This window comes from Battus philenor, unplaced genomic scaffold, assembly GCF_028537555.1.
Source record: "Battus philenor isolate CCGP_79_NKW_IND1 unplaced genomic scaffold, ilBatPhil1.0.hap1 SCAF_7, whole genome shotgun sequence".
NCBI classification, from domain to species: Eukaryota; Metazoa; Arthropoda; class Insecta; order Lepidoptera; family Papilionidae; genus Battus; species Battus philenor.
This window is the reverse complement of record NW_027181737.1, coordinates 8,953,887-8,975,446: the sequence shown is the minus strand read 5'-3', so window position 1 is coordinate 8,975,446 and position 21,560 is coordinate 8,953,887. Positions and strand designations below refer to the sequence as shown.

At 31.9% G+C, this 21,560-nt stretch overlaps 2 protein-coding genes across 2 annotated transcripts; both read right to left on the bottom strand.

The window, feature by feature from the left end:
* Window positions 1-574: 574 nt before the first annotated feature.
* Window positions 575-16,722, bottom strand: kermit (PDZ domain-containing protein GIPC-like protein kermit). Its single transcript, XM_068774217.1, has 4 exons — window positions 16,200-16,722; window positions 3,009-3,239; window positions 2,443-2,694; window positions 575-1,496 (listed from the first exon to the last, which is right to left on the bottom strand). Exons 1-4 carry the CDS (start codon window positions 16,440-16,442, stop codon window positions 1,257-1,259), a joined length of 966 nt encoding a protein of 321 aa, XP_068630318.1. The 5' UTR covers window positions 16,443-16,722; the 3' UTR covers window positions 575-1,256.
* A 1,789-nt stretch (window positions 16,723-18,511) lies between these two features.
* Window positions 18,512-20,987, bottom strand: RpL37a (ribosomal protein L37a). The gene is made up of 3 exons (XM_068774265.1): window positions 20,902-20,987; window positions 20,604-20,739; window positions 18,512-18,689 (listed from the first exon to the last, which is right to left on the bottom strand). The coding sequence occupies exons 1-3, from the start codon at window positions 20,902-20,904 to the stop codon at window positions 18,550-18,552; spliced, it is 279 nt and encodes a 92-aa protein (XP_068630366.1). The 5' UTR covers window positions 20,905-20,987; the 3' UTR covers window positions 18,512-18,549.
* Between the last annotated feature and the right edge of the window lie 573 nt (window positions 20,988-21,560).

Genomic DNA, 21,560 nt, shown 5'->3' with positions numbered 1-21,560 from the left:
TTGTATCATAACATCCCTTTACATATTATTAAAATATATAGTCACAAGTTTAAGGCACATATTTCTATATCTTAAATATTTTAAATTTAATATCAATAAATAAAGGTATCTTCTGCAACATCATTAACAAAAAGTACATAAGTGGAATCCTTTGAGTTTCTCTTAAAACTGTCAAAAATAATGTAGTTCCCTAAAATATATTGCATATACTTCAAAAAAACTCTTAAATATATTCTATTGAATTAGAATCACACAGTGGAAACACTTTTTTTAAATATTTGGGAGCACATGGCCTATATTTAGACAATACTGAAACTAATAGCCTCATACATTTAAGTACTGTAACGTTGTTTTATTTCTGATCAGTAGAGATAAAATTATTTGTTAATTGAATAAATAATTATCTTAAAAATTTAGTATTTTTTTCTTAACTCATCTTTTATTTTAAAATAACTTTCATGTTATCTTATTTTTGTTCAGTACAGATATAATTATTTGTTGATATTTAGAACGAACTAATAATTATTGACTTTATAAATTCAGTGTATCTTTTCTTAATACTTTTCTATTTTAATTTTTTTTGTTTTACGTGACGTGTTTAATTTTAAGCTTTTTTTCGATTCCATTGTTAAAATAAATTTATACCTATTTGACTTTAATATAAATTTGTACTAATATTATCCAATGCTTTTAAAAATATGAAAAAGAACATCTAGAGATACAACTTCTCTGCATTCCACGGATTCTTTAGAAGGTTTTAGGGTATTGCAAGAGTCCTTACAGATCAGGTCTTCATAATTCATCATTGCTGCTACTTGTGTTGGGAGTATACACTGAGGAACCTTCCAGCTTTTATAAAATTATAAAAGTCTGATAGCGATAGTAAATATGTTGTGTAAAAAATATGCAATGGTAATTTTAAAATATTGAATAAAACCAATATTCGAACAGTCATAGAAATCATAGAATAATGTTGAACCGGAAATATTAATGTTTAACCTAATAAATGCCATTCTCATTCTCACACTAATTTTAATATGCACTAAGTAGTTATAAATATACACCACATAAAGAATATAAGAAATTACATAGAAAAATGAAGATCCTTTAGCATGTGTATAAGAGTTAATCTTATTACAAGAAAGTAACTTTCTGAATACAGACAGAACATAATATTTCAGTGACATCTAAGCCGTTATTTAAACTTTATTTTAAATAATAAATAACTGACAATCGTTTTATACATTTTGCCTGTCCTAAGCGAGTCGTCCAGATCTAGCGTCCGTTATCACACCCCAGAGCTCTATAATAAATTCATCTGTAAATCCAAACTCCTGCAGATCACTATTATCAATAGCTTCAGCAAGTTGCATAGAATTCGTTTTGCCTTCCGCGATGTCCCACATCTGTGTTGCTAGTTCCGTATCATTTATCCCCATAAATGATTCTAGAAGTCCATTTATTTTCTCTATTCCAGCTTGTGACTTCTCATCGTGCTGAAAAAAAAAACAAGAAACAAATATAATATGATAATTATAAAACAAAGGTAAACTCGTAAAAATTGCTTTAATAACCAAATAATTTTCGTACATTCAGTCTGTTGAATTTAATTTTTTTTTTCAAAACTTTTTAGCCGACCAGTTTGGATTGTTTAATATAATGACGTGTGATCGCAGGACGTTTAGCAACTGGCAAGTATCACGCCATACTATTTTTTTCTTTGTCTTTAGAAATGTAACGGTATGCCTTAGATTAACGAAGGCTTTTGAATTTGATTTCAAAAAGCGTGAATTCGTTGGCATGTATCATAGAAGGTGTCTCAGCGATTCTGTTATTTCAAGGACTTTTTCGAAAAAAACTAATGGTAAATATAAAACTGCGATGATATCAGCTTTTAAATAAAGTTTTAAAAATGAGATTGTTCACAACTTCAATTTATACTACCAGTTGCATAATATCTAAAAAAACTATTTAAAGTAAAAACGTGGCCAAGGTATAATGAGAAGCCTTTCCTTAACTTTTATTAGTTTAATTATAATTTTAGAAAGTACAGCGTTATGCACCAGTTAAAAGTAGTTTAAGCCTATAACAATCAGTTCTGTGGTAGAACAACTCTAAGCTTAACAGATAAGCTTGGTTAGCCAAGTACAATTGGTCTGATTAGAAATGTTATCGATAATTTCTGAATCAACTAGTTTTATTGTACATTTACATCAGAAGGAAAATCACAGAACTATTATAACATAAAAGTAAACCGACTACATACTGCCCACAGTGGGTTGTATTATCAATCGAGGCATTCTCTTATTGACAACCATCGTATCGAAACAGAAGGATAAGTATCAGGTAATCGACGTATACATTATATGAATCTTGACTCGTGTAAGTTAAATCCATCATTTATATTTATGACACATAAAACATAATTTAGAACATACTTACCTCATTTTCTATTGTAGCCGGTCCATTTGCTTTAAATCTAAGAGTTTCTTTTCCTGAACCATAGTTCACCTTTTTCCCCGCTCTGGTACTGCTCGTTTTGGGTCCGATACTTCCGAATCCACTCTTTAATGGTTCTACCAAACGAATTGTGAAAGTTGTGCCTTTTGGAATGTCTTTTAATAACTTTGCGACTTCATAGTGCCTCTTGCCAACCATATTTTCTCCTTCCAATTTCTCAATATGATCTCCGACCTAAAAAATACAATTACGGTTGTTAGCTGCTAATGCTCGCAATAGTTTATTTCCTGTTAATTCTTAACGTGGTGAATGATCTGGCGCTCAATGAAAATTACTTTTTTTTATTGTGTGCACAATTTTAGATCATGTATCCTAGTGAAATATAATATTGTAAGAAAAATATTTACAATTATTTTTTCGTATAGTACTTTCGTATATACCTTGCATGTGAACTCTCGCCTTTTTTATCGTGTTTTCATGTTGTGTATGCTTTAATAAACTTTAACATGCAATTATAATGCTTTGTAATAAATTTACGTTATATCTACCTCAATATGGGGGATTCTTGAAACGATGGAACCTTCTTTTATTCTTTTAATAAAGGCATAACCTGCGCCATTATCTGTTATCGTGAGTCCAAGTGCATCCTCAGTTTTAACTATTTCAATTTCTTTTGGTCTTCCTTTTCGATGTGCAAAAATGAAGTCTTCTAATCCTATTTGCCCGCCTAGTAATTTCCTCATATCTACTTTGTGGGTATTCAGCGTACAAAACAGGATCTGAAACCATAAAAAATATATCTTATACACGTGGACCCAAAGGCGGTTACTTCATTAATATCAATTAAATTACTTAGTCATAAAACTGTTACTTATTGTCTCTACTTATGTATAATAGCGGGCTATATTTACAATTTATTTAAAAAATTTCAAATCTAAGAATTTGCTTACACATCATTTTGTTCGAATAGAAATGAAATTAATTCGAATAGAAAATTTCGAATCGAATAAACTGAAAAAACTCGAAAGATAGCCTATATTACAATATGTAACATTTAAATTCAAAGAGTGAACACGACGCAATTCGCAAATACTTTCTCTTTCCAAGTTGCATGATGAGAAAGTTCATCTTTACTTATCCGTTCACTTAAAATAAGTTGGACCTTCTTTATTGTTTTCCACTTTATATAAAAACATATTATTTTGGATTATCATGGTGATGATAGAACATGTTTAGTAATAAATTTTTAAATATGTAATCATTCATAGGTGGCTGGAAGTCGCTGTAAGGGCAGCGCAAGGCCGGTCATTGTGGCAATTTTATCGATAAGAAGAAAAACAATTACAATCACGCAACTCAACAAAGCAACAAAAATACTTTTTGATGAAAGTAAAAAAGGCAATGAACTTTTTATGCCTATATGGATAGCATGAACTATTCATGAACATACGTAGAGTTTTTAAGTTAATAATCATATGATCGGGTTCTATTGAAAATTCGATTGGCTTCTAACAGTGAAAGCGATACTACACAAATCAATTTAACACGGTTCGCTACGACTGTTTAACCTTGAATTGACTAACATTATTACAGTAATACGAAGTCAAGATGTTTTTCTGTTCTTATGTTTTACGGTTAGTCAATTTTCTCATCATTTTATTTTAAAAAATAAGCACAATTCAACAATTAAATGAATATTTTGAAATTATTCTTTAGCAGAGGGAAATCTAAGAATGATTGCCTTTTATCAAGACGGCAGGGTTATGTTACTCTTATCTACAATAACTGTTCATAGTATCACCAGTTCATTACGTTTACTTTCGCCTGATTCACTTTAGAACCAATAACCCCATAAAAGCAGCGACTGCAATTAACCTTACACTTTATCATTTTACTATGAAAGAGTAATTAATAGTGAATTATAAATACAAAATTTGTAATTTGTTCATTTGACTTGTTTTATAATATTTCTGATTTTATATCATTTATGTTTTAGAGTAAGCAAGCAAGAGCAAGAAAAAATAGTCAGTGGACTGACGGAACGGAGCGAAAAATATTCCCCCCGTCTCGCTGCATACCTTAGAGCAGTACAGCAGTTTTAGGTAGTATATACTGTAATACTGAATTTCTGTTTTTAGTGTTGTGTATATTTACAAAATAATATAAAACAAAAAACCGGTGGTTTTTAAAGACTGTCTGAATGGGTAGCATTCTCTTTCAAACACAGCTTCCAGTACAGTGTTTCTTTTTCATTTCCCATCTGCCTTTATAGTTTAATCGTGTTTTTGTGAAGAATGGTAGTAGAGCGCTGAAGGTGTTTAGCCTTGACCTCTTTACGGCAACCAAGCTTGAAGGTTCTCTCTTAGTCTCATTTCGAACCTTTTCATTACGTATTCACCCATAAATGGCAGGTTTCCAAGCATAGTAGCTGGCAGAAAGAGCCCTCTTGTGGAGACGGCTTGGTTCTGAATCTAAGATTCTATAATAAAATTACATAATTTTCCAGGATTTTTGTCACAAACACTTCCTTTATATTTATGAGTTAAGCTATTAACCTAAAAACACGGTCACCACAACATTTTATATATATTAAATGTAATAAAGTAACCGAGACAGCCCAGTAAATTGGCAAGTTGAAGTAGCAGTGGGTAAGCCACATAATGCGCAGAAAAGATGGCCGCTAAGACCTTTAGCTTCTATAATGGAGATTGTCGACTGACAAGCGCAGTGTAGCACTTTCACCCACAAGGACGACCTTGTAAGCCGGGGCTGTCGAAAATTTCATAGCGAAGGCCCATGTCCACCAAACAGACGTCCAGCACGATTCAGCAGTATGAAATGATGATAAATATTTTTTGAAATATATTGACATAACTATCATCAGAATGATACAAACAGCTCAATAAGTATATACGATCATTTTAAATAAGTGCATGGATTACATACAAACGTATACGACACACATTTTATCTTTTATCACTATAAAATGGTCGCTGTCGGTAACCTTTGTTTCACCTTGTTTTCAATATACTTTGTCTAACGCTATATAAATTACTTGTAGCGATTTTTAAACAAAATAGTCGGCATTGTTTACAAGTGAAAAATATTAAAATAGTTACGCTACGTGACTCTTTTTGTAAAAGAAAAAAACTGATTGTAATTAACTACCCCAGTAACACTGACGTCAAATATTAAGAATATTTAGTAGCCGATTGTGTTAGGAAATTTAACCCAATATCGCATTTAAAGAAAGCAAGACATTAGATACATCGTACTCGTTAGTTCTTACACAATCTTTGCTGTTAAATATTTAACAGGCAAGTCATAATTACGATATAACGTGCTAATAAAAAGCTACGCAATTAATTTACATTACCAGCCAGATCGTTAGCGATGATTAAGTATTGCGTTATAGTTATTTTAAAATAAAATCGCAATCACATTTCCGAAAGCGTTATACTATGGAAATGCCTAGTTTAAGTTTAATTTTCTTTGTAAATTTCTCACTTTTATAACACACGCATGATAAAGTATTAAAAAAAGAATATGATTACTCTACGAGATCGAATCATGATTGAATAAATCCGTGAAGGACGAAAGTAAGTGACATAGCCCAATAGTTTGGCTAGTGGCAGTGGAAGTGGGCAGACTACATACCGCACAGAACAAAAATACCGCTGGTGCCTTAAGGTTCTGAAGTAGAAACGCGGACCGTTAATCTTACTAAAGCAAGAATAAGCTAGGGAGGAATACTATAGACTCTTACAAGCACGTACTTTCTCTACAATACCATCACAGCAGCAGTACGAAAAAATTTCACAAAGTCCAGGTTATGCATTGGGTGATCCAATTTATTTTCTTACAATTTTCCCTGATTATATCCTTTGTGGCCGCCGATGTTCCGTCACACCAGAAATTTAGCAGTACCTATGTATCCGTAGTCACTTGCCACATTCGTTTATATGACACGAGAGTAATACTGCGCCCCTGGGTCGATCCACTTCCTGGCCACCCAGCCATGCGTGTATCCGTAATGACATTTTTTTGAACATAGTTACATAAATTTGTGAACAAATAACGTTCCATATGAAATCTCTCTCGTTCTTTTGCACGATGGAACGAGCTTACTTCTATATTAGCGTGCTAGTTAATAGATCATTAATAGTTAATTATCGAAAATAAATGGCAAAAACTTAAACTATGTGAAGTACAAGATGTCGTAGTAATTAATGCAAGGAAACATGTATTAAAAAAAGAAGGACATCCATAAATATCGGTTGTTGTTCCCATAAAGAATGGACTTGATGCGCTTTTACTAAGAACTTAATTAAAACACATATCTGTAAAAAATAATCTTATTATGTTGAAGAAATAGAACCTTAAGACGATCAGTGTAGGCGTGGTCCTTGTTTGGGTTTACTTGACCACTCGTTTATAATATTTGCACAAGACTATTACAAATAAAAATACTATTTATAAATATCTAGACTATAGGTTAACGAACTCGAGGCTTTAATTATGTTAATCGTTAAAAATAAAATATACCACTAAAGCAATCGGCAAAATTAAAAAAATGGTATAAACCAAACTGTTTGAATTTAATTTCATGATTATTTAAAAAACGAATGCCGGTTTGACAACATTGAATTTTCATTTGTCTTAGATATTGTCTCACTAAACTTGACCGGCATATTAATTGTTTCAAGAATTTTTTAACGAACAATAAAAACCACAAAGTTCGTGTTCTTAACATTTTGCCTATGACCTTTAAAAATTATGGCCAGCTGCTAACACTTATTCAAGGGCACCTTTCGGGCACTTTTCGAATAATGAATCATGTCATAAATTTTGCTAATGGCTTCTTGCATAATATATTTTTATTATGTTTGCTTTCGCTAGGAAATAATATTTTTGTGTCTACTGTATATTGAAATCCATTGTTATCTAAAACAAGGCATGTTCTTCATGCCTTGGCTATCGACTTAGGAAATTGCAGTTCTGGAGCAGAGAACACAGCCCGACAATCGTAGTGCAAGACGTCCCACAAGGTGGCAGACGACTTAGTTAAGATCCTTGGAAGACTGGTTGCAGGCCGCTTCTTACCGGTCCTATCGAAAATCTGTGGTCGACACCTATGTCCAGCAGTATATGTGTATCATATGGGTAAAATGTTGGTGATCCAGAATAATATTATTTTTTATTATAAACAAAAGTGTAGATCCTTTTACTTTAATTTATTGATATCTGCGACCTTACAGAAACTTTTAACGTTATAAAAACGTTGACACAGAAAAATATAACGTTCCAGAATCTGCTTGATACCGTACAATGTTTTTAAACTCGTTTTTAAATTCGGTGTATTATACGAAATACCAATAGCATTTTCGCTTCATTTTCATTACTTAAAATACGTAAAACTATATTGCAGTCAGTCTCAGTTCTTTTACACTTGTTATTACAGTTTAATTTTAATTAAATTTGGATAGGGGAAAAATATTATATCAAAATGATATTTAGAAGAATTTATACATAATATTCGTATTGATTATAACCAGCATATATATACAAGTCCCTTATTAGTACATTTACTTCTGAGTTTACCGCTAGATTAATCTTTTTATAGATTTAACTTAAAATGGAAAGCCACGTACGTCGCCAGCCAGGTGCAAAAAACCTTAAAACCTGTTTGTGGTGAACGTGTACATCATGAATAAATATAAGATTTTCGCTATAACTCATTCCACAACAAACTACTAAAGAGACCTTCTAAGGTGCTCGATAATATTTCACAAAGTACTTTCGTGACAAGAACATTAAAAAATTCTACTAAAGTTAAAAGAAAATCATTAAATTACACTCATTTTGTCCGACAAGACATCATTAAAATGAAATTTGTCGTTGATACTCTCTAATCTATTTCTAATAATAATGACTTAAGTTATAATTGATTCAATTCTTATGAGTAATATTTTAATGACAAAATTCTTCGATTTGATAAAATACAAGCAGAATTATTGTCAGTCAACATATTGCAGATACAACGCTTTTGATCGATTATTAAGATACAGAAAATTAAAAAAAATAGTAAATCAGTTCCAGGAAAATGTTTTTTTACAACTTGCTTGCCAAATAAAAATATAATGATAATCAATATTTAAGCTACAAAACCTGAAACTTATATCATGGAAGATGTAGTTTTGGACTGTATAAATTATATTGTATTCGTAGATTAATCCGTTGGTCAAATGCTCTGTAATAAGAAATAAATTAACATAACAATCCAAATTAGTAAACAACACAATTTATGTAGAAATTACTAACGTCTTCTTTGTAAATATGATATATTTTAATGTTATTATATTATCATAAAAACATATTTTATCTATAGAAAATGTAATTGTAAAAATGTTTAACATAAAAACGCAACGACGACGATAATCATCCATTGTATAAATAGTGATAAGATAGTCATAAAAACAGTTTCATACATACACTGCGAGAATGAATATTAAACCCTATTATATACAAATTTAAAAATTCTACGTCCAATATAGGATAGGTTACATCTCTCGTTGAATCAATTGCCTTTGTCTTGCGTTCTATAATTGAAATGATGATGATTATTGTATTAGATAATGAAAGACCAGCTGTTAAATATAACACAAGAAAAACTTACGTAATACCGCAAATATCATTAGTGTAAGTAGATCTACTTAGTATCTCTTAGACACTTGATTTTTGTAATAGTTTCCCTCGGTTGATCTTACTACAATACGTATTTATGCTGTCAAACAATATTTTTTAACACTACGTATATATGTCGATAGTGAATTGTTTCTTTTCCTTAGTATTAAAATCTGTAATGATTAGTTAGTAAGTACCTTATGTAATAATAAAACATATTGACTAATTGTATATCATCCTCGTCTCTAACGAACTGTTACAAGATCTTGCCTAAGATTTATAACCTTAGGTTTGGCTATCATGGATGGCTTACTTTATGAACTACCCTCGTTTTTTATGATTACACGTAACAACTATCGTTTTACTAAAGATTGTTTGACATGAGCCCACAACCTAAATACCTGTCCAAATGTCGCATTATTTGGTTAACACTACCTCGAAGGGAGAAACGCCAAGGGTACGATATTGTTTTAACTTCTATCAGTTGCCACTTTTTGGACGTTGACTGCGGCAGAGATCAATCAGGACGTACCAACGTGCATCTTACTATTTTATTGTCAACTGATTTTCCAGATTCCTCGTTTAATTAAAAATATAAACATATATATATATAAAAAATTCTTATAAAAAGAAACCATAATAATGCATTAACGGCTTTAATTATAAATAAAGATCTTTAACTAATCCATTATGTAATAAACTGATGATCTCGGCGACATAGATTATAATCAGATGAAGGAACATTATTGTAATCAGCGATATTAATAGTTAAGTTATCAACGGATATCTTAATGGATTATTTTTTATCTAAAATTTTAGCTCTTGGTTTATTTCCATACATAATATCTTTTCATTTTTTTTCTTTAGTATTTTATTTTAACCGTAGGACGTGTTCCGATGACCTTAAGGTCATATATTCACCTTGTGGGTTCTACGCTCCGCTTGTCGGTTCAAGTCTAGTATTAAATCAAGCCTATAAGCATTGATAATTATTTTGTTATGAAACTCAATAATTATTTCAATTCTCTATTAATAATTTGAAAAATTATTCAATCACATTTACATTAAGATGGGAAGATTTAACGACAACGCCGAATGAGGGACCTATGTTCCACAAATTTACTACTTTCCAACTCTGAAATAAATAGTCTAATGACTCGAGTAGCGACTCCTGAGGGATTCCACGAGCTTGACTTAAATGTCATTCACACTATTTAGCCTAGAAAAGCTGGATTGGAGGAAGCTGCTACTGCCAACGGTCAAACAGCATTTTAATCGTCAAAAAAGGAAGAAGTCGGATACCAGAATATGACTGTATTATGCGATTAGGGATCGTCAATTCAAAAACTTTTAATGTATACATAAACATTAAATGTTTTTACTAGGTGTACCTGTAATAATATAGGCCGATATTAGTGTTACAGTTAATATATGGTCAGGATTTCTCAGGTCAGTAGAGACAGCGGACAGACAAGAGCAGCGTAAGTCGTCTACGAGTTGGACAGACGACCTTCTTAAGATTGTTGGAAGACGTTGAATGGCCGCTTCCAATATGTCCTGTGGTAAATCTATGGGGAAAGTCCAGCAGTGAACGATGACACTACCTACTAATTTAAATACATTAATACACATCCACTATTATTTTGTGCTAATAATACTCATTGATAATTTTTGCAGACCGTAAAATAAATTATCAAACGATATGAAATTACAATGTTACAAAAATACATTGAAATTTCAGTACAAATGCCTCACGCTGCTATATAATATAAACAAATTGTAATTACATTTGTGAATACATGTTGGTATGTTTTTAACTAAGGAATGCATATCATTATCATTTAACACCAAATAAGACAGCAATCAATCTTTCTTCTACCCTTCGGAGCCCGTACCAGAAAATACATTGCGTATCACAATGGAAAGTGATACCGATTTAGACATGCGTTTACATTGGGAAAAATATCAATCCACTTTCTGTTGTTTGCACGATGGATGTTTTTCCTCTTACTTTGATAATTCTAGAAATTTTAAGTATTTGAGACATAAGTCTGCTGAGATGACAATGATATAAAGTAAATAAAAAATTACGACGCGTAAAAGCAAATTTTTTTTTATTCTTAGGATTTACATTCCACAGATATTAGCGTCCGTGTTTTTGTTTTATATACACGTTTAATATTTCAGAATTTTTTTGCACAAGTTTTTGCATGTTACAGTGTTTACTATTTAGTCTTCATATATTTTACTACTCACTAACAATATTAAGTATTTTAAAAATACGTTTCATGCCACCACTTTCTCGTCTCCGTTGTAAAAGCATATTTATATTTTTTCTAACAATTATCAACAACCACTGCAATAAGGTTATTGCAGTAAGCAAATGAAAAGGTTAGGTAGCCTTTTCATTTGCTTTCCAAAATAGGATTGAATAAGCGCTATGTTATCTGTAGCGGAAAACAATAGCACATTATTTTTATATGTTGTACTTGATTTTGATACTATCTTAAATATTGTTAAATAAAAATAAAATCATACGAAAGTTATATTCACATTAAACAGATAATTGAAATTTATAAATATATAAATAAAAAAAAAGAAATTTAATTGACAATTTAAATATGTATTACAATCGTATGTGTGTTTGATACACACATACGATAGTCTTACTTACTTACACATATATTAGTCTTACTTAACTAACAAATTGTTCGGTATTTATCTTTTGTTGAAAAAGAAAAAAAAACGGTCTACATGATTTTTAATTTGATTCGAGAATATTAAAATTGCTAACATTCGTCATCTTTATTTGTCTCGTAAAACAGTTGCGCGCGCTTTAACCAAATGGTAGCCGAGATTCGGCTCGCTCATCAAGGTGAGGTTCTCTCTCGGTGACCCTCAATGGAGCGTCCGCCTAAACACCATAGGAGCTAGCCTCTGCCACTTCTATGCGACGAAAAATATAAATGCGAATAAAGCAAACAGTGAACTTTATTTCCTTTGCGATTCCATTCTTCCACAAACAAAGTTCATATAACTTAGTCTGTCACACAGGACAACAGGCGTCACGTTAAAACTGCTAACATAAGAAGGGCTTTTTTAATTTGACTTGCGAATTTCGGATCAGCGAGCCCGAATTCGGAGGAAGCTCGTAAAGCCGGAAAGCTATTTAGCCCTGCTCAAATTTACATTAGGATAAATTGAGTATCACTGTGTACACTGTTGGCTCTAAAAAACACACTTTAGTGTGACCATTGGTAGATTTTTTTTATAACATTATAAATACATTTGAGTTAACAACAAACTACTAATATAATGGTATAAAATCCGATCCAGACCTACCGAAAATGCGAATTTGCGAGAGTACTTTACATTAGAAAAATGAAGTATATCTATCAAAAAGAAAGATGGACAACGTTAACGGCAGCCGATCAATAATTGATTCGGAATAAACTATGTATTTGGAACTATTGGTTTGATATATTGTTATTACTCAATATCTATTTATGTTACGAGTAAACAGTGCCTTTAATATATTTTTATAATTATTAACCTATTACTTTAATATAGTTCATTGAAGTGTTATTTCTTTGTAATAACAAAGTTTTACAACAATTGTTGTAAATGCAAAGTATACTGCAGAGGTGTAAACGTGTATATTTAATTAGCCAATGTATAATTCACAACAAGTGTTATTAACATTATTGTTGGTTAACCCAAGTAAATGAGTTTCTTTCGATAACGGGTTATTTCGTTATAATCTAATTATGTCATAAAATTCTCATGTTTATTCCGATTTTCATTTGTTGTATTTATTTTATTTGAAAGCAATAATGCTTACAATAGACAATTATAAAAGTTGAACAGAATTAAATTTTTTGAAGATTACTCATTTTCATAACAGATTTAAAAAAAATTGTTTTAAAGGCTGTCATCTCATACATAAATATACATTTTTATTATTTCTTGTCAAAGATATCGAAACATACCAAATAGCTGTATCAAATTTTCATAATTTATTTAAACATTAATTAAATATCCATAATAAATAATATAATTAAATACATGAAACACCATTTTAAATATTAATAGAATACGTCTTATAATCTTCTTATAATAAATGAATGGTAAATGCACGACACTAATTTAACTTCATATAAGCTTTAAATAATCTACCACTTAAAAAATGTTATCATTTAAAAATCGAATGAACGTATAAATTTTATTCGTAATTTTAGAGTGTTTTCTCAAATTTATTTTTAATTTATCAAAAAATCAGTACAATAATTATATGATAAAAATTATTATCATTTTGTCGACGTGAGAATACTGTACACGTATCGTCACAACATTGCAGTGAATCATCCGACGTTTCTGAGAAACTGAGCAGTACAAAAGAAGACTGCTCGAGAGTATCGATTCATCGTCACCTTAAGGCATATTAGTAATCAACTTCGGAATACCGGACGACATAAGTAAAGAAAAGCGGTCACATACATAGGAGTCGCAAATGATAAAATTTGAAAGGGAAATATCAGGTCACAAGATTACACAAGTGTACACACACAAATGTGGAGACGAAGATTTACCAAAATTTATGTTTTAGAAGGAATTCAGATTCATACTTTTTTTTATGGGCATCGTTTTTGAGGACCTCTTGCGTGGGGCAAGGACGTTCCATAAACGGGTAATTATTTTTTCTGTCAAGTTTTATTTCTCATTCTTCTTTTATTCTTCACAAATTCTTTCGTCCAATATCTATCTTTCCATTGTTTACATAGCTGCCTAAGCGATGAACGCCTTCCTTCCTTCATCTTCGCTCTTAGATCACAGTTTGAATCACTGGTAATATTTAGCGCCCTTTTTATTCTTCTTTCGTACAATATTTCCTACTTTATGTCATTTACTTGCCTTTAGTCTTGCCCGACCCCTTTACTACCCACCCTTGTGTCTTATTTTTATTAATTGCATGCTGCGCTACCTTTCTGCAAAAACCTACCGATGGGCGCAATTGGTCTTGCCCATTTGGGAGGCAATGTTATCAATTTCTATTTTTGCTCCTATTTCTAGCTCAAGAATCTGAGCAGAGCCCTTTTAAGACAGGACAGCCGGTCATAAGGTGCACCACGGTTTGGTCCATTTCGGGGACACAAATACTTGAGCGACTCTCCTCGAGCTTAAACTTATATAGGTACTCAGAGAACTCCCCCCATTTCCCATAAATATCTGGACCAGACACAAGTCCAGCTGAACTTTCCGGAGTAAGCAATAGGCTGATACGGTGTCCGAGTAGAAATTACTTCTTGTGCATGCCGTCGTACCTTCCGTATACCTCCTAATCCCTTTATGTTTATCCAGCCTGAGTTGTCGTTTCGCATCTCTCGTATTCTGGTCTTCTTTTACACTTAAGGGCCTCGTCCTGAGCCAACTAGTCCGCTTTCTTGTTGCCCTCCGTCCCCGCATGTGCTTATACCCGAAATATCTATACATCCTTCTCTTTTGCTCTCGTTTCCATAATATTCTCTTTTACATCAAGGCTAAGAGATGGGGGGTATCCGATATTGTGACAGTCTCTAAATGGGGCTGGAAGTCGCTCACGATAATGCACATCAGTACCGAGTCCATGGTACTGTAGAATAGTTTAGACTAAGCTAGCCCCTATCACACTCATGGGCAGTTCAGTGTCATGGGTGACTCAAACTTATCAAGGTGTCATTCTGGATGACAAACTCAATTTCAATGCGAACATGGAAAGCGCGCGCAAAAAATGCAGCCTTCGTACTCAGCTGCCTCTGTTCATAACTCAACAGCGGGTGTAAATGCCACTGTTAAGTTAAGTGACAATCTATGAAGCTGTAATCAGACCCATTCTCACATACGCATAGCCTTACTTCGCGCGTTATTCACAGACTACATAACAGGTTCATACGTAGTGCGTAGTTACTAAAACAGGGATAAATTTGTTACTTTGCCTCTCAACACACAAATACATTAACTGTAGGCACAGCCACCTATTATACAGTCCTATACGGTACATTTGAATTCCGCACCATACTCAAGTTTCAGCATGACATGATGACTATAAGACAAACCACGTACACTGCACACCGTCATCGTCGCCATTCGATAATCAATCGGCCTCGTCGGAAAGAAGGGCGAATCCTATATCAGAGGGGACGCCAACCCACAATCATACTTGATTAATGCGTTGCTGGAGTATGTTTCGCCGCTTCTTCTACCAGCGCTAACGCTTTCCAAAATGGAAATAATAATATTAGCCAGGCAATATCAACGGATCAATTCAAGATTCGGCCTTTTCGGCCCCCCTATGTCGGAAAGCTAAGCGGGTGTTACCGACGAGTGACAGCCTGAGCCGAGGTCCCCTCCTATGAAACTAATCACTCCCCAGAGCGTTTACCGAAACGTTCTGAGATCTCGACTACCTCCCAATCCGGTAAAGTAGAAATATGTAGCGAGCCAAGCCGAGGCTCCCTCCGGGATCCCGCGAATTTCTCTATTTTAAAAAAGGTATTCGACTAGATGCCGTCTGCGCACTACCAACTCAAATTTCCGGAATCTGGAAATCACATTTGCACAGCAGTGACAGTCTCATCCAAAAAAAATCTTTAGCGCTTTACCACCCCAAACCCATTGAAGCTGTAAAGGCCAAAGAGAAACATAATTGTTATCTATTATAATTTATTTAAACAGTAATTTGCTGCAGGCCATTTACTTGTGCGTATCAAAGCCTTTTTGTGACGCCAAGTTACGGATGCAGGTTACACCGCTAACAGTCAAAGGCTCACGTCTTCAATTCAATCATACTTCTGTGACAGAAGTCTTCGAACAAATCTTCAAATTATTATCTTAAATTTTGTGTAGGCCGTATTCTACCAGTTGTCTTGTAAATTTGTGTAATAAAATATACTAAAATAACACGATGTATATTACATTAATTCCGGAAAAATAATTACTTTTATTAGAATTGTATCAAGAAGTGTTATGAAATATTAATACGTAATTATTTAAATTATATAAAGTCAAAATAATCTTACGTCTTCTGGAGGAAAGTCGTAACATTCTGCGATCTTCTGGTATAGTTCTTTCACGTTCGAAAATCCAGATATAAGTCCAAGGGGGCTACCTTGTGCTTGTTGACAGTGGAAAACTAGTTGTGATTTCTGTGAACCATTATTATTATCCAAGCCGTTACTGTAATGGTTATCAATATCTTCCTGGGGCGCTGAAGGCACTGGTGGTGGGTTGTATTTCGGTGTTTTCTTCTTAAATAAAGACATTTCGACAAAATAACTATTGATAATATATAATTTAAGAAAAACTTTTAGTAAGTGAACGTCAATGCGTTCTCATTGTCCACTGTTACACTTTATATTTAATCACTACGGAGTCGTATAACTTGCAAGAACATTAAATTTATTTATCATTGTGTCACACTATATACGATAAGGTATCGCTCAATGACGATATTGGATAAGATTAGGTATTTTATTATTATGCATAACAGTCACAACTAGTATACGACACTGTGCCAGCGGAAAGTTGGCAAACGACTGATTAAATTACGAAGCCCGCAGAGTGAGTGAGCGAGTACGGTATAACCACTCGACTACCTTTTCCGAGAACGTCATCAATTTAAGCCCGGCGCATATATATAGGTACATAAGAATAGATTGACGTAGTAATATTTTTCATTTTAGTACTTAGTTATATAACAAATTTTATAATCATTCAATATGTTTTGGGTTCTTGGTTTTTTAAATTAATAATTAATTAAAAACAAACACTATCATCTTTCGATTGACAGTAAAAAAACATTCAGTGGTAATTTTAATGAATTCCGTTTGTATGACGGTCAATAAAAAGTGTTTTATCTATAGATAATCTTTGCTAGTTTAAATTGTTAGATATTGATGAATGTTTTATTTTAACGGTATTTATTTACTTATAGCAGAAAAGTATTTTTAAGGGAGATTTCAAGTAGGAAGCCTATCGTTTCTGGATAGTGATTCGCCTGCCTTTTAGCAGTTTTTGGAATAATTGCAAGATTGATAGTGAATGATCCACTCTGCCTCTTCTTTTTTATGTACTGTATAAGCGAAATATGATCAGTGAATTTTACAAACAATAATGAGCATTGCGCTAATAAACTTTGAATTTGTGTTTCTGGCAGGCCTAACCAAGCCTTGAATTTCATTAAAGAAGAAGTTTTAGATCCAAAGTTTATTATTCCTTTAAAAAATTGTACTAACTACAAAACCTTCATTTATTTTCGGTGCGTGTTGTTCTTTAATGTGGCTCCCAAAAAGAGAATAATTTTTCTTCGATCAATTAAAAATGGCTAAGGCATCTCTCGCTTTATGGTAGGCGCTAAGGGCTGAAACGTAATCGCTTCGCGACACCAAACTACCAAAATGAGAATTGCCCGTAAAATGCAGTGTGCATACTCCGACCTACTTTATTGAGTCACACTCGATGTGTATCAATACCAGTGCTCGGCTTCTCAGTTGTTTCACCATCCTTTGAGTTTATTTATTTCTCTGTATATGATATCATTTACACGGAAAAATACCTTAATAGCATTTCAAACAATATTACAATTGTTCCAAGATTTTATTGTATTTTTGAGAAAAGTACGGGGAGTACTTACGATCAAGATTCATAGCCTTACTAAATAGATGTATCTAATATTTTGTATAAATTGTAGTAGTCTTTATCGTATAAAAAGAGTAATACATTTTTTGCAGTCCATCAATTAAAAAATGGTTGCCTTTTCCTATGGCAGTATGATGCTTTGTCTCGACCCTAATAGGACTGAAGGCGACAACCAGAAGACATTGTGGCCAAGGCAAAACGAAGTTGTTCATGTGGCTGTATGTTAGGTGGTACTATCATAGAGAATCTGTCTAGTGAGTTTATTTATTGGACTGCTTGCTTTGTTGGATCTTATAAGTCTTTGGATTTTGCATGGAGTGGGTAAAAGTCACGACAGATGAGCAAATGTTTTTATCTTGCTTAGTTTTTCTGGCAGGATCAAAAACTTTAGTTGTGTGCAAACTTATTTAACATCAATTTGGCAATAACATTGGTATTACAATAAAGTCAACCTAGAGATATATTAATAAGTTTGGTATTATTTATATTGATATAGAAATTTTAAAATGTTGAATATCTGATTTTCTAACAGTTTATATATAAATGTTAATCCAAGCATAATACTTGATACATGTTATGGATAACTTGTATAAAAAACTGGTAAAATAGGTCTTACTTTTATATTGTAAACAAAAAAACACTCGACAATGTTTAAATCCAATGAATAGAATTAGGAAGCAATTAATAACACAGCTAAGTTTTTATTTTTTATTTATTGATTAAGCAGTAAATCTAAGAAGATGCTACAGCTTTCTTAGGAGTAGGTTTGCCTTCTTTGAAACCATTACGGAAACGCCTTCTGACAATCTTGAGGTGGCGCATGCGACCAGTTCCAGTAGTCTTCCTGCGCTTAGCTTTTACGGACCAATGGTCTGAAAATAATAAAATTTTAATTACTCACAAATTTGTTATATCTGAAACTTACAACACATATTTAGTGATTGCCAGGGAACTGAAGGGACTTCCCAAAGAATAAATATAAGTATTTAGTAAAATATTTTTTGAAAAGAATTATACATTATTTTATTATAATCACAAAAATAATCATCTTTAAATTAGAAAACAATTACTTATGAATCCTTTAAACTAAAAGTTTCTAATATATAACCAGACTAATTACTTGAAATAAATAATGATAATGCTTCAAAAATTGATAAGAATTAAACTAAACACATCATAGACCTAGTAAAGTTAAATTGGATGTAAAAATGTAAATAAATCTCATTTTGATAGTTCACAGCATATAAATATATATGCTACCATATTAATTAAATGAAGTTTGTTTTAGTAAACTTTAACACTTCAATTTAATATCCATTATTTATAGATGAATGTTGATGGGAGCTCTAACATAATCCTGCCTGTTTAGTAGCAACACTAACATACTTATGTTTAAAAATCAATTTCTTTGTCAAAATCTTTTTATTTGTAAAATTTAGTATTTATCTAAGTCTAAAATAAGGCTGTTACATCTGAACAGTATTTTAGTATTGTGGCAAAAAACCAGATAATTATAGCATCACTTCTACTATTAAATAAAATTTTTAACTAAGAAACTTATGAGATGTGCATGCAATTATCAACTCTCACAAAGATATGTGACACATTATCCTAAACTACATTTTTATAGTAAACCTACCCAACACAACAACTTAACACATACTTGGTAAAAATTTTAAGGGTTTTGTTATGACATCTATGAAATGGTAAATTATAAAAACTATTGAAATTGGACTTTGTTAGTTTAATTATTGAGTGTTTTAATGTGATACACTTGTCATGAATTCACAAACTGTATGGATTATATTAGCAAAATTATATACCATCCCCTGAAAAATGCAAATCTTGCTATGTTTCACCCTAATTCAATCATATTAAATTGCATAACATGTAAATTATGAAAGACCTGTTACTAAATTATAAAATATAAAATCAATCACTAGTTAATCAAACACATTAATCTAAAGGGTACACTTATTTACAAAATCACTTTTGTACTGTAAATCTGTATATATATACCTGTTTGAATAAAGGAGATGATAAACTAAGCCTTCTTGTACATAGACCACAAAAATAATTCTCTTTGTTGATCTATTAGTGTTAATATAAACACATTAAATCAACCTACATATTCTTTTAGCAAAAGAATAACTTTAAGCAATCTTATCCAGATTGCTTAAAGTAAACAAAAGTTAAGATTGTTAAAACTTTCTTTTGCTCTTATCAGTGGTCAATTATTATCAATAAATAAGCTGTACTTTTTAAGTGATGATGTGGTGCAATTAAATGCACAGTTTAATGTGAAAAGTTATGGTTACAAAAGTATCAATGTCCGAAATACTTATGATAATCACATATTATAAAAATACGCAATTGTCTTCAATATTTCATTTGCTTTACCTACTTAAACAAGGAAATATCTCAAAAGATATCTCCTCAATCAGAGTAGGAGCAACTACAATTTAAAGATATTTTTAAATTTGTAAATAAGAATTGTCTTCAGTTCTATCACATCTTTTTCTTAAAATATTGAAATTTGCATGTGCATTAGACTGGATGTAACGAGTACACAAATCCTTTTACTGTTCTATTTTAACAGGTTATTGACTAACTAGGATAGAAACAATTATTTCATACTTCTTATTTCCTACCTAGATGGAAATGAAGAATAACTGCATAGATTGCCAACATTATTTGTTACCGGTTTATAATCTCGTCTGCATACTAGTCTTTCTCACGATGTCACAAAATATAACCTTATAATATTAGGAATGCAAAAAACTTACATGAACGAAGTTTAGCAGCAGGATAACCACATTGTGCGCATTTTGATTTCTGAATGTGGTAAGAAGATCTACCACATCTTCTACATAAAGTATGTGTTTTATTACGCCGCTTACCAAAACTTGAGGTACCCTTCGTCTGAAATTTACAAAGTAATAATTTCAAAACACCGAAGTAAAATATATGTATTATTGAATAATATATTAAAACACCACATATATCAAATAGTCACTTATTTTATTAATTCAACCAGACTTTCGATTTTTCTAGATATTAAAAAATGTTATATTTTAACCGTACCATTTTGTCAGAGTTTGACAATGAAAGAGAACGGAGTTTTCGATGTTACCATTAGTATTTATTTTGTTCGGTGTTGCAAGGATAACACGCTAGGCTTAAAAGGTAAATTTAAAATAACATTACAATGTTGGAACAATAACAAAAAGGCTTGTTATATTTTAAACAAATTCTAACGCATGTAACCCATTTTGAATAGAGACTATTTTGATAGTAGTTAAAGTTATCAAGAAGGTATTCATTTCAAATATTCTATATTGTCGTACCAAAACAGATTAACGACTAAATAATAATACTTGATAGAACTCATGGAACGAAATAATGTATAAAAAACACTTACTTTTTACACACTTAAACACTCACTTACTTTTACACCCAAATTGAGCATATTATCATCAAGATTGCAGTTATATCAGTAGACTAGTATATAAAGTGTATTATTACGGTATTATTTCTTAGTTTTAATCTGTAATTACTCAAATTCAGTCTTTACTATTTCTTTGCACATGAACAATATCACGTTTAAAATATTCTGTATATCAACTGATTAATTCACTTTTATTTCAAAGTGCATCACCGTCTACAAAATAAATAATGTAATCTAAACTTACGAAGCCTATCTGAACGTATAAGTGCTTATACTTTCATACATATATATATTT